General features: G+C 42.1%; 2 protein-coding genes and 1 non-coding gene across 4 annotated transcripts in view; 2 read left to right on the forward strand and 1 right to left on the reverse strand.

Annotated features, from left to right (window-relative positions):
- Window positions 1–530: 530 nt before the first annotated feature.
- Window positions 531–612, forward strand: TRNAL-CAA (transfer RNA leucine (anticodon CAA)). Its single transcript has one exon. It is a non-coding gene; the product is annotated as a tRNA-Leu (tRNA).
- Window positions 613–6,514: 5,902 nt separating this feature from the next.
- Window positions 6,515–11,925, reverse strand: LOC129619841 (transgelin-2-like). Of its 2 annotated transcripts, none has more exons than XM_055535277.1 (2): window positions 11,670–11,925; window positions 6,515–11,487 (listed from the first exon to the last, which is right to left on the reverse strand). In XM_055535277.1, the coding sequence occupies exon 2, from the start codon at window positions 7,112–7,114 to the stop codon at window positions 6,515–6,517; it is 600 nt and encodes a 199-aa protein (XP_055391252.1). In that variant the 5' UTR covers window positions 7,115–11,487; window positions 11,670–11,925. The 2 variants fall into 2 exon arrangements, with proteins under 2 accessions (XP_055391252.1, XP_055391253.1); XM_055535278.1 differs by having other exon boundaries at window positions 11,642–11,925.
- Window positions 11,926–12,045: 120 nt separating this feature from the next.
- OSTM1 (osteoclastogenesis associated transmembrane protein 1) overlaps window positions 12,046–13,238 on the forward strand; it is a 40,864-nt gene continuing 39,671 nt past the window's right edge. The window contains exon 1 of the mRNA XM_055535276.1: window positions 12,046–12,547. Within this exon, the coding sequence (XP_055391251.1) occupies window positions 12,143–12,547 (405 nt within the window). The 5' untranslated portion in view covers window positions 12,046–12,142. The remainder of the gene's footprint in view (window positions 12,548–13,238) is intronic.

Below are 13,238 nucleotides of genomic sequence, written 5' to 3' on the forward strand. Positions count from 1 at the left end.
CTTCTTGCTATTCTCTGGAACTTTGCATTCAGTTGGGATACCTTTCCCTTTCTCCCTTGCCTTTCTCTTCTCTTCTTTCCACCCTCCCTACAACTCTGTCTCACCCTGATTTCAGCAGAATACCCCTGAAGTTCTGATCTCTGGAAAAAGTGAAACAGAGGGAGGCACAAGAAGCACAAGCATATTTTAGGGAAGGAGCATTTTGCTAAAAATAGGGTAATTAAATAAAGGTTTACTAACAGAATGCAAAGGCTGACAATCTTTTTCCACTGTTGGGATCTCAGAATACTGGCAGCCAGATAGCATATTGGCAGAGTCTTTTTGAATAGTATGATCTGCCCAAGATAAAAGATCTAAAATATTTATGTTTTAGGTTCTTTGTTTTGGGTGACCATTTACACATTACGTTTAGTAGCATTCCTGGTCTCTACACACTAGATACCAGCAGCATTTCTACCACTGTTGTGACAACAAAAATGTCTCTAGACATTGCCAATTTCCCCAGTAGAGGAAGATCAACTGCCACTGGAGCTGTGATGACTGAGTGGTTAAGACGTTGGACTCAAAATCCAATGGGGTCTCCCCATGCAGGTTCAAATCCTGCTCACAGCATCCCTGTTCATATAGTGATAGCCAAAGTTACACAGCTCTATCCATGAACTTTGATTTAGCTTTGTAGTGCCTTTCTCTTACATATAAGCAGAGAGAGCCAGAGTTCACCAGAAATCCAAAGAAAAATGAAGAAACTAGCAGCTTGGAGGAAACAGGCTATGAGAAAGAAGAAAACTTTAAAAAGTGCATATAGCATCTACAAAAAAAGAACTACTGGAAATTAAAAATGTAGTAGCATAAATTAAAAACTTAGTAGAAGCACTGGAAAACAAAGTAAATGAAATCTCTGGAAATAGGGTAAAAAGACACAGAAATTAAAAAATAGTAGAGGACATAGAAGATAAGAAAATGTAAGTAAAAGCCTAAGGGGACTATATTAGGAAGCAGCTTAAGTTGCTATAACAGAGAGACTCCAAAATTTAGTGTCTTAAATAGCAGCTTATTTCTCTGTAGCCTAGGGTAGGTGGATGTCTCTGCTTTATGAATCAGCTGGCTCTATCATACTAAACATGTTGCATCCATATCCATCCCTATATCCAGGCCTGCTGTTTCAGTTGTTAACATTCTCTAACCAGCAGGAAGGAGGTCAATGAAAGTCACAAATTAAATATATAACTCGTAATGTACATGTATCACTTTTGTTCACATCTAGTTACGAGATAGGCTGGGGGAATGTAGTTCTGCCTCTGCAGTCAAAACTCAGGAGAGAGTTATTAAAAGGAAGAAGAGAATGGATATTGAAGGAAGTTGAGCAATTTCCATGATAAGGTCTAACATCCAAACAAAAGGACATCCAAAGAGACAGAACCAAAGAAAATAGCAGGGAGGAAATCAGCAAATAAATATGTATTAAAGTGACCAGGTTTTGCTGGGATAACAAACAATCCTTAAATCTTAGTAGCTTATAAAAAAGGTTTATTTCTTGTTTAAGTTGCATGTCCATCATAAGTCAGTCAGCTACGGTTTCTGTTCCATGCTTTCTTACTTAGATTAAAAGAATTTTCCATCATTTAGGAAAGTGTTAGTCATTGTGATGGCAGGTGGGTGGGGCCCCTGGTAAATCATATACTCATCTCTAAAGCTTCCACTTGTTATTCTTGCTCTCACTTTACTGGCTAAATTCAGTCAAATAGCTAACCTAACTTCAGGCCAGGGCAAACTTCAAGGGCACAGCAAAGTTCAATCTTATGTGCACAGGAAAAAAACTGAAAATATTTAGTGAAGGATATTAATGACTACCACAGCTCACGTAAATAACTGGTTGACTCTCCTTGCAGGCAAAACACACTCATTCCCCCCACAAGGGAAACAACTCAAGAGGCCCATCTTGTCATTGTATAAAGCTCAAAGTCTAGACTCTTTGTTTGAGTCTAGACTCATTTCTTTGGGTGATAATGTGGTAGTCTCTAAAGGAGGTTTAAATGGGGCTCTTCTGTGTCCAGGGATGTATGAACTAAAAAGCTAACTTATCTTCCTTCATCTACCAATACATGGTGGTGGAACAGGATAAGTATAAATTTAGAAAGAGGAAGGATGGAGAAACATAGCAGACAGTAGGCCACTGCAAAAAATGTAGTAAAATAGTAGTTTCCAAACTATTTTTTCCTCTAGTAGAACATTTTTAAAAAATGTTATGTGGAATTCAGATGTATAAAGTAGATCAAAGTAAAATGCTCTGCTTGGAGATTGGAATTCTGCCTGACCTTCACTTACCCTCAACCTAGGGCTACTCTTGAGGAAGCATCATGAAACCTTTGAGGTCATGAAACATAGTGGAAATGAAGTCATCAAAGGATAGCCAGGATTTTTTAGGGCAAAGAGGAAGAAAAAATATCAAGGGAAAGGGAGATTATGGACAATAGACTGCAACTTTTAGATAACCCAGTGGAATGATCTGGGAAGGTGCAACTGGGAAAAGGTGCAACCCACGGGAAACTGGGTCAGGTGAGGGGACGTATAAGGTGGTATGTTCTCTCCTTTCATCATACTGGTTTAAGCAATGCTCCAGCATAAACTCAACCTTTGTGCTACTCTATGCTTTCACCTGAACAGCTGACCATTGCTGAAGAGAACATATAATTAAGCCAACTGTTCAGACCTTAAAATTGTGTCCACACATCTCAAATTGGCATTCAATATTGCCTGGTAATTTTGTCACACTTACTTAATACGTTCACTTTCTCACTATCTAAAGCAATTATTTCACCTTCTTTTTAAGGCTTGAGCTTTTGATACTCCACCATCTTCAAACAAAATCATCTTTAAATAAATATTTATTGAACATCTATTAACTGTCAAGCATTCTTCTAAGTACTAGAGAGAGAGCAGTGGAACAACAAAAATCCAGTGGATCAAGGAGCCCACCCAAGTGCTCTATGATGACTTAGTGGGGAGGGATGCAGGGTGGGAGGGAGGCTCAAGAGGGAGGGAATATATATATATACACACACACACACACACACACACACACACACATGCACACACATACATACTTGCATACATATTTATGGCTTCCCAGGTGGCTCAGTGGGAAGAATCTACCTGCAGTGCAGGAGACTCAGGGGATGCAGGCTCAACTCCTGGGTCAGGAAGATCCCCTGGAGGAGGGCATGGTAATGCACTTCAGTATTCTTGCCTGGATAATCCCATGGACAGAGGAGCTTTGCAGGCTACGCTCATAGGTACAGCTGTGCTACAGCTCAGCACATGGCTGATTTGCACTGTTGTACAGCAGAAACCAACCCAATTTTGTAAAGTAATTATTCTCCAATTAAAAAAATTCCAATGAAAGGAGATAGGAAATAAACAAATATATAGGATTTTGTATAGTATTAAGTGCTATGGAGAAGAATAAAGCCAGTTGGGGAAAGAGCATGCTATTGGGAGTGGCAGATCATGTAGATTTTTCTGGGACACAGTAAAGACTTTGCCTTTAACACTGAATGAAATGTGTAGCCACTGGTGGGATCAAAGTATAAAGGATGACATAACCCAACATAAACTTTCAAAGGATCACTTTGCCTGTTATGGTGAGAGGAGACCATAGGGAAGAAAGAGTGTTAGCAGGGAGACTGGTTACTTGAATATCTTCTTGGTTTATATCTTTAGTTCCTCGCCCCCGGCACTTCCCCCCATTCCACATGTTTTGAAGGAAAGAACTGTCAAAATACAATTTTCAAAAACAGAAAAACATCTCTCATGCAAATATAGAATAATGTGTCAAACCTTTATTAGCTCATTAATGTTTCTTAAAATGAATAAAGCCAATAATAAAAAGAAGGAATATTAGAATTAGGTTGCCAGGTTAGATGCACAACATGCTAATGTCCCTCGGGGTAATCAGATCATAATCTTTGGGATTATCTTTTCTAGCAGAGAGAAATCTACACATTAATGTGTAACTTAACAGTGTCTGAGCTTTAATTAAATAGTAAAGAGTCAAAGACAGGTTCACTCTCCTAGACTTGAAAATTAAGTAATCCTTGCTTGGGCCTGTTGAACAGTGCCCCAGCATACTGACTATTTTGCTTTACTTCCAAATTTTGGGTAAATTTTCTTAAAAAATTTCCATGAAAACAATTTTTTGAAATGTCTCAAATAGTTTTGGTTCACATTTTTAACTTACTAGAGGAAACTGGGATGGTGCTAAAGTCAATTTCTCTTCTTCTCTGGGTTTCTTGCCTTTTTTATTTGGTCTCTGTCCTTTGCCATTGCACTAATGTAGGTGAAAGATGCAAAGGGCCTATATTTAGGGCATAGCATTGCTTCAGTCTTTAGGTTTACACTCAGAACCAAGACCTTTTCTTGATATTATTCTGATATTCAAGTGCTACTATGTATATAATCTATGAAAATAATCTTCTTCAACAATCATTAATTAATCAGTGTCTCAATCTCTGATTGACTTATTTCCAGGGACTCAACTACCATAATGATTCCCAGTTCTAAATCTCTAAACCTGGCCACTCTACTATACACCAGATCTGTTATTTAAAATGCTCCCTGGGTATCTCTAAGGGCTTCCCCAAAGGCTCAGTAGTAGGTAAAGAATCCACCTGCAATGCAGGAGACACAGGAGATACAGGTTCAATCCCTGGGTCAGGAAGATCTCCTGGAGAAGGAAATGGCAACCCAGTCAAGTATTCTTGCCTGAAAATCCCATGAACTGAGGAGCCCAGCAGGCTACAGTCCAAAGGGTTACAAAGAGTCAGACACAACTAAGTGGCTAAGCACACACGCACACTGGGTATCTCTATCAGAAGCATCCTGAGCTGGCAATTCCAGTTGATTTTATTGTTTCTATTCCAGTCCAAATGTATTCCACTTGTCCAATATTTCTATTCCATTCCTGTCCATAGTACCACCATTTGCCCAATTAACTAAATTTGTAACCTGAGAGTCATCACTGTTTCACATGCCATATCTATCTATATAACCATCAATTCTTGTTCTTCTCTATCATAACTATCTCTTTAATCTAACCCCTCTTCTTTTCCACTTCCACCTCAACCTCCTTTAGGTCTTTACTGTAGTTACTTTAATTATGCTTTAGACTTGGTACTGCAAAAAAAAAAAAAAATCCACTGCTGTGAGTGTTCTTTTCATAAAATGCCTATATGATTGTCCTGATTAAATCTTTTAAAGGTTCCCCATTGCCTACAAGGATAAAACTTGAGCTTTTTAGCAAGTAGGCAGATTGCTTTTAGCACTATCCTCATAATCTTCATCAGTAACCCTAATAAACATGAGTTCTAAATAAAAATAGTGTGCTTGCCATGCAAATACAACTTTAAGACAAATTCTCCAATTTTTCCTTCTGTCTAGATGGCTGCCACTCGCTCCTCCAACAGAGACATTCTAGAGCTGCCACTGGGTGAATTCCTACTCATTCTATAAAGCCCCACTCAAAAACTGCCTCCTCTTTGAAAAGGTTTCTGACTCTTCTCCAGATCCCTAGGCACAGTTAGTTCAGTACTTAATGCTCCTAAAACATCTCCACATTACCTCCTTTAATATTTAACTTTACTATACACAATTTGGTTTTATGTTCTATTTTTTGAGAGCACAGTAGTGTTCTAGTGATCTTTGTTTATTCTAGCACCTACCACAATAAACTACTTTTTTTGTTTTGCTTTATTGTCTGTGTCACATATTCTAAGATATGTGAGATAAAAGCAAAATTAATGTAATTCTTAAACTTGTAGGAAGGAATTTCATTTGCATTTATTTATTTATTTATTTTTAAGACAAAGATTCTGTATTTAAATCAGCAAACTCAAGATTCTTCAAGCCCCAGCCCATGGAGAGCAGCCTTCCCTCCCAGGCCCCCTCACCCTCACCCCTTAGCCACAGAAAGGAATGGAAAATGAGAAGCCTGGGGGCCTCTGCCAGGGCAGGCTGCCTCCAAAGTGTGGTGAGTGCAGTCCATCTGGGGCTGGGATGGCGGTTGCCACAGGTCCCTCCATATAAATTAATTCCCTGCAGCCACAGCTGTGGGCAAGGCATACTTGGAGGAGAAGGCCATCAGGCAGCATCCTTGATTTCCAGCTAAGGAATGGATTAGGGCATAGGGCTCAGAGGGAAGAGGCCAGAGAAAAGAGAAGAGGTATGGTGTGGAGAGGGGGTGAGACCCCGCCCCCCCCCCCCCCCCCACAATTTTGGTCCCAGGGGAAAAGAGGCCAGTTGGTCCAGTTTTGTAGGTTTGGAGAAGGGAATGTATTAGTCAGCACAAAGGGGAGGCCACCATCGGGCACCCCTGGAGGAGACAAGCCAGGCCCCCACCCTGTTAGAAGGGAGTGTGAGAGCTCCCAGGAGCTCTCAGGAAATGTCAGTGCTAAAAAACAAACAAACAAACATATATATTAACCATTCATGGAGGGCAGGGGCAGGGCTGAAGAGCAGATCAGAGGATCTGGCGTGGCATCGCATAGTCGGTCACGCCTGCCTGAGAAGCCCCGCGGTTGGTCCCTATCTGTAAGCCAATCGCATTCTTGCTCTCCTGCAGTTGGTTGTCCGGGAAGTACCGAGGGTTCTCCTTGGATTTCTTGGTAAACCAGTTAGGATCTCCAGAGAAGAGCCCATCGTCCCGTGCTACCACTAGCCCGCCCAGATTCATCAGAATCCGCTGCACACAGGCCATACTCTTTCCTTCCCAGAGGTCCACAGTCTGGGAGATGTCATTGGTATTGATGCCGTAGCGCTTGGCTGCTTGCAGGAACTGGGAGATCTGCTCCATCTGCTTGAAGGCTGTGGTGGAGGCCTGGATCTTCTTCACTGGGGCCTGTCCCTCGGGGTACAGCCCATTAATGAGCTCACACAGCACCGTGCCATTCTTGAGCCAGTTCTGGAAGTTCTTGCACCCAGGCTGAGGCCGGCTCACATGCTTGCGGCACTGGGTGGTGATCCACTGGATCAGGATTTGCTCCAGGTCCGCATCGTATTGTTTATCAATCTTCTGCTGTACCTCCTGGTTCAGGCCGTACGCAGGTCCCCTGTTGGCCATTCCGAAGGGTGGCAGCAGTGGCTGGAGGGGAGGTTCACGTGGGTCGGAGAGTTGCGCACGGGAGGCGGGGGCTGCAGAGCGAGTCTGAATTTATTTTCTTTTTAATATTTATTTTTGGCTGTGCTGGATCTTAGTTGTGGTGCACTGGCTCTTTGTTGTGGCATGTGAGCTTCTCTCTAGTTGTAGCACTGTGGCATGTGAGATCTCAGTTCCTCGACCAGGGGTTGAACCCACATCCCCTGCATTGGAAAGTGGATTTTTGACCACTGGATCACCAGGTAAGTCCCTTGGGTTTATTTCAAATCTATGGTTATTAATCTTTTGGATCACAGACCCCTATTAAAAAAAAACTATGAAGAAAGTTGTAACATTCTACTCAGAAAGATATACACATGGTAGGATTCACAAATGTCCTGAACCCACTGATACCTGACAAATTAAGAAACTATCTTTTCATTTTTATTAATTTTTTGAGTAAGAATATTTACATGGAACAAAAATTTTAAAGTAATAAACTTTACAATGAATAGCCTGTTCTAGCCCTCTTCCCATAATATTCAATTCAATTCCTATTCTATCAAAGTGACCACATTTTATGTATTCTTCTGGAGACAGTCTCTGTATATGAATACAGGAGCATTAAAAATTCTTTTTTCTGACATTTTTTTCCATTTATATTGGCAATTATTCCACATTGGGTACCTAAGGTTTCAAATGCACAGAATTTTATTGCATTGCTGTACCCTAATTTTTTTACAATGTATTTTTAGATTTTGAAACAATTTCAAGCTTACAAAAATGTTGGAAGCACAGTACAAATCATTTCTTTCCAGAACCAACTGAAAGTAAGTTGCTGAATCAAAATGACAATGAGATATCACCTCACACCAGTCAGAATGGCTATCATAAAAAAAAATCTACAAATGACAAATGCTGGAGAGGGTGTAGAGAAAAGAGAACTCCCCTACACTGTTGGCGGGAATTTAAATTGGTGCAGCCATTATGAAAAACAGTCTGGAAGTTCCTTATAAAAACTAAAAACAGAGCTACTATATGATCCAGCAATCTCACTCCTGGGCATATATCTGGAAAAGATGAAAAACTCGAATTTGAAAAGGTACACTCATCCCAATGTTCACAGCAGCACTATTTACAATAGTGACTACTTACAACAGCCAAAGACATGGAAGCAACCTAAGTGTCCATTGACAGATGAATGGCTAAAGAAGATGTATACAATGGAATTCTACTCAGCCATCAAAAGAATGAAATATTGCCATTTGCAGCAATACGGATAGACCTAGAGAACATCATACTATGTGAAGTAAGTCAGAGAGAAGAAGACAAATATTATATGATATCACTTATATGTGGAATCTAAAAAATAATACAAATGAATGTATATACAAAGCATAAACAGACTCACAGGCATAGAAAACAAACTAATGGTTACCAATGGGGAAAGGGAGAGGGGAGAGGGATAAATTAGAAGTATGGGATTAACAGATACACACTACTGAATATAAAATAGGTAAGCAACAAGGATTTACTATATAACACAGGAACAATATTTCATATTTTATAATAACCTATAATGGAAAATAATCTGAAAATATAAATATATGACTGAATCACTTTGCTGTATACTTGAAACTAACACAGTATTTAAAATAAGCTATAACCTCAAAAAAAAAAAAAGTAAGTTGCTGACTTGATGTCCTATCACCCCTGAATGCTTTTCTGTGTATTTTATACAAATAAAAACATTTTCTTGCATAATCACAATACAACTATCAAAATCAGGAAATTAACATTGTACATTACTACCATCTAATTTTCAGATCGCATTCAAATTTCACTAGTTGTCCAGACAATGTCTTTTATGTCAGGTGCAATTCCTCAATCTTTTCTTGACTCATAACACTAGAGATTACAGGCTAGATATTTTGCAGAATGGACCTTAACTTGATTCATATGATATTTTCTCATGATTAGAATAAGTTTATGCATCTTTGGTAGGAGTATAATAGAACTGGTGCTATGTTCTGCTAACTGCATTCTATCAGGTGGCATTACAGTTTCTATTTGTTCCATTATGATGATGTTCATGTTGCTCATTTGATTAATGTGGAATCTGACAGGCTTCTCCACTGTAAAGTTACTCATATTTTCCCATTTATAATCAATATATGTTTTTAAGCAGGTGATTTTGAAAATATGTAAATACTTTAATCCCCATGAAACATTCACCTTATTCATTTATTTAAATATACCACTATAGGCTCATGGTTTCCTGCTTTATTCAATGGTTTACGACCCATTAACCACCATTATTTTGATCCTCAAATTGTCCCAGATATGGCCAGTGGGAAGCCTAGTTAAACTGGTTTCCATGTGTTCTTTTTTAAAAAAGTATTTATTTATTTGGTTGTGTTGGGTATTAGTTGCGGCATGTGGGGTTTTTGCTTTCGTACATGGACTCTCTCTAGTTGTAGCATGCAGGCTTGGTTGCCCTATGGCATGTGGGATCTTAGTTCCCTGACCAGGGATGGAACCCATGTCTCCTATATTGTAAGTCAGATCCTTAGCCACTGGACCACGAGGGGAGTCCTCTGTGTGTTCTGGACGTGTTCCCATCATTCTTCCAGCACTTCCTTACTTTCTAGTACAAAAAGATGATCCAGGCTAAACTTATGCTTTTCCTGCCCCAGTGGTAGAATCAGCTATTTCTGTAAGAATTCTTGATTCCTTTTTGTAGAGAATGACATTTAGAAGCCACAATCTATTTCTATATCTCTATGAATTGCAACCACTGATATTGCTAATTCTATTCCAACACTGGAGAAGGAAATGGCAACCCATTCCAGTATTCTTGCTCGGAGAATCCCATGGGCAGTGGAGCCTCATGTGTTATAGTCCATGGGGTTGCAAAGAGTCAGACACGACTAAGCTACTGACCCATTCCAACACTACAGAGTTCATTCTCCCTTCCTATTTGTTTTCTCCCTTTTCCTGTTTGTAACTCCCTTCTTGGACAATAAGAAACCAGACTCCCATTATCCTTAATATATTTACCTATTTGATGAATCCTTCTGAAGGTAAGCAAAATCCCAGTCACTGCTGTACCTTCCCTTACATGGAAACCTTTCTTACCCAACTCAGGATCCAATACCCTGCATCAGGATTCCCCCAACCTCACCATGTCTTCCTCTTCTTACCTGTGCTCCAATATCCCTCTCTGGATTTCTGACATCCCCACCCAACAAACCATAGATGTCTACTTTACTCTACTTGATCTAATGGCTTTAGGATGACATTGTTCCAGGAACGGAAGTTTGAGATTGAATGGTTTGTCCAGGATTTTCCAGGTGTTTGCGTTGAATGCAGGTTTGTGCTGCATTCCCAGGAACCCCTTCAGCCCTAAGGAAGCCTGGACATTAGCCACCCCAGGAAAATAAGCTGTCTTAATTTTCTCAAAGGTCATCATATAACTTTTAGGTCTTTCTATATATTAGAATTACCACTCAAGAGCTCTTTAGGAACCCTTGTGAATAAATTATTAAACCTCCATGGAAAGAAATATAGCACAATCAACAACATCGTAAATGCACATACTCTCTGGCCCAGCAAGTCTACTGCTAGAAATTAATCTTAAATGTATATCAACCTTGTATAGATATGATTACCTGCAATATTGTTTTTATTAGTAAAAGGATAAATTAAAGGGGCATTAAAAAAATTATAGACCCTTTCCCATTAGGAACACAGAACAATAATCAGATTGGCTAAAAAGTTTAACAACTCTCAGAAACAGAAAATAACACCATAAAATGAAGGAGCTCCGCAATTCTCAAGGCAAAAACAAAAGCAAGATGACACAAAACAGCCAGGAAATAATTTTTCTACCACATTTGTTAGATACTTGTCAGAAAACCGTTTCCTAGGTCATTAGCTAAATTCTTTACGCAGCCCAGTAGTGGTATCAGGACACTTTTCAGAGTGTCCCCAAAGATTGCCTCGGCTTGTCGGAAACTGGAGAGGAACTTGAGCGGTTTGGTCAGGATTTTCCAACTTTTTGCACTGGATACAGGTTTGTGCTGCACCCCAGGGACCCCTTCAGTCGCAAGGAAACATGGACAGTAGCCATCCCAGGACCAGGCTACACAGTGAGAAAACGTAGACGGGCGCTGTCCAACATGGCACCGCTCGCCAGACAGGGCTATTCACATTCAAATTCAGTACGGTTAAAAATTCAGTTCCCGGGTCGCGGTCGCTACAGTACGAGTGCTCAACAGTCACAAGCAGGCTAGTGGCTACCGTATTAGCGTAGATGTAGAATCTTTCCATCACCTCGGGAAGTCTATCGGACAGAGCTGACACAGTTTAGAGTTAAAAACAAGAACAAGTTTGTAAGCCACTAGGCTCCACAATCAAAAACAACCAAGAGACATTATTACTCTTTCCAAATATCTTGAGGGGAAAAATTATACTAAGAAACACCCAATTAAAAGAAACCTGCAAAGGCACCTGCCAGCAGGCTCCGTCAGCAACTCACTCGTTAATTCCCACGGCGGAGGCCGTCCGTCTTTCTGTGGTACATAATTCCTCAGACTTGTAGAACTCAGCAAACTCCAAAGGCGGTGGGCAACTGAGGGCAAGACTCCCAAAATTTAACTGTTCAAAGCGGCCGACGCCTGTATTCACAGCGCGAGCGAGCCTCGGCTCGGTGTTCCACAGCTGGACGCCGCCCGGGTCTCGCGCGACCCTGATTCAGGTGCTTGTCACCGGCTGGGAGCGCGACGCCGCCCGTGTGTGCGCGCTCCCGCACGCGCGCCAGCCTGCGGCGCGAGCGGCTCTCGGGGGCCAATGCGGCGGGGAGCCGCGCGCCGGGGGCGGGGCCGTGACGCGCGCACCTCGTGACCGTGGTAGCGGCCTGCGCCTGAGGAAGCCGGAAGCGGCTGCTATCCGCAGCCCCGACTGGAAGTGAACAGGAGGCAGTTTGCGCCTTGGGGGTTGTGGAACACCGCGATGGACCCGAACCGGACCATCGAGCGGCGGAGGTCATCATTGCTGCTGCTGCGGCTGCTGTTGGTGGTGCTGCTGTGGTCGGGACTGGCTCTGGGCACCTTCTCCGTGGGCAGCAGCCCCCACAGGGTCCTCCACGACCTCCTGTCGGAGGAGCAGTTGCTGGAGGTGGAAGACTTGTCCCTGGCTCTGCTGCAGGGCGGAAGGATGGGGCCACTGTCACTACCCCCAGATTTGCCGGATCTGGATCCAGAGTGCCGGGAGCTGCTGCTGGACTTCGCCAACAGCAGTGCTGAGCTGACCGGGTGTCTAGTGCGCGGCGCCCGGCCGGTGCGCCTCTGTCAGACCTGCTACCCACTCTTCCAACAGGTCGCCAACAAGATGGACAACATCAGCCGAGCCGTGGGGGTGGGTAGAAGAGCACACCCGGGACCTCTGGTGTGGATTGTTGGGAAGTGAGGAGGATGTAATGATAGTTAACTCGGGGTGGGGCGGGGGTGGGGGGGCTCCTCAGTGTCCCCATCTGTGAGAAAACGAGGTTGGATTGGGGCAGTGGAGTTAGGGGCATCAGAAAAGTGGGTGGTGGTATAGGGAGGGCTTGAGGTTTGGATTTTTGCCTCCATGGCTGCTGTTGGGCCTCTTTCGGTACATATTTGCAGATAGGTATGACTAGTTTTCTTGGGGCTTCTGCCCCCCAACCCTACCTTTTCTTCCTTTCCTTCACCCCTTTGCCCCAACTCTGCCACAGCTTCTTCCTTTCTCCACTTGCAGTTCCCAGGAAGGACTCTTTTCCTGAAACCCCAGGTGAAGTGGAGAAACTGCAGTGTGGTGGTGATGAGGAACTTGAACTTTGTAGCCAAACCGTTTCAGATTCACCACTTTCTAGAAGTTTGACCTCAGATTAATTATCTTGGAGTCTTAGTTTCCTCCTCTGTAAAATGGAGAAAAACTGCTGCCAGATGTGACTGTTAAAAGAATAAAAAAAGAGATAATGCATGAAAGGCCATTTTAGTCATTAATACAGTCTGGAGGCATTTGGCTAGGACACCATTTCTTCTCTCTTATTAGAGGTGTACTCTAAGCAAGTTATATTCTCTGG

The sequence above is a fragment of the Bubalus kerabau genome, chromosome 9 (assembly GCF_029407905.1).
Source record: "Bubalus kerabau isolate K-KA32 ecotype Philippines breed swamp buffalo chromosome 9, PCC_UOA_SB_1v2, whole genome shotgun sequence".
In the NCBI taxonomy this organism is placed as follows: domain Eukaryota; kingdom Metazoa; phylum Chordata; class Mammalia; order Artiodactyla; family Bovidae; genus Bubalus; species Bubalus kerabau.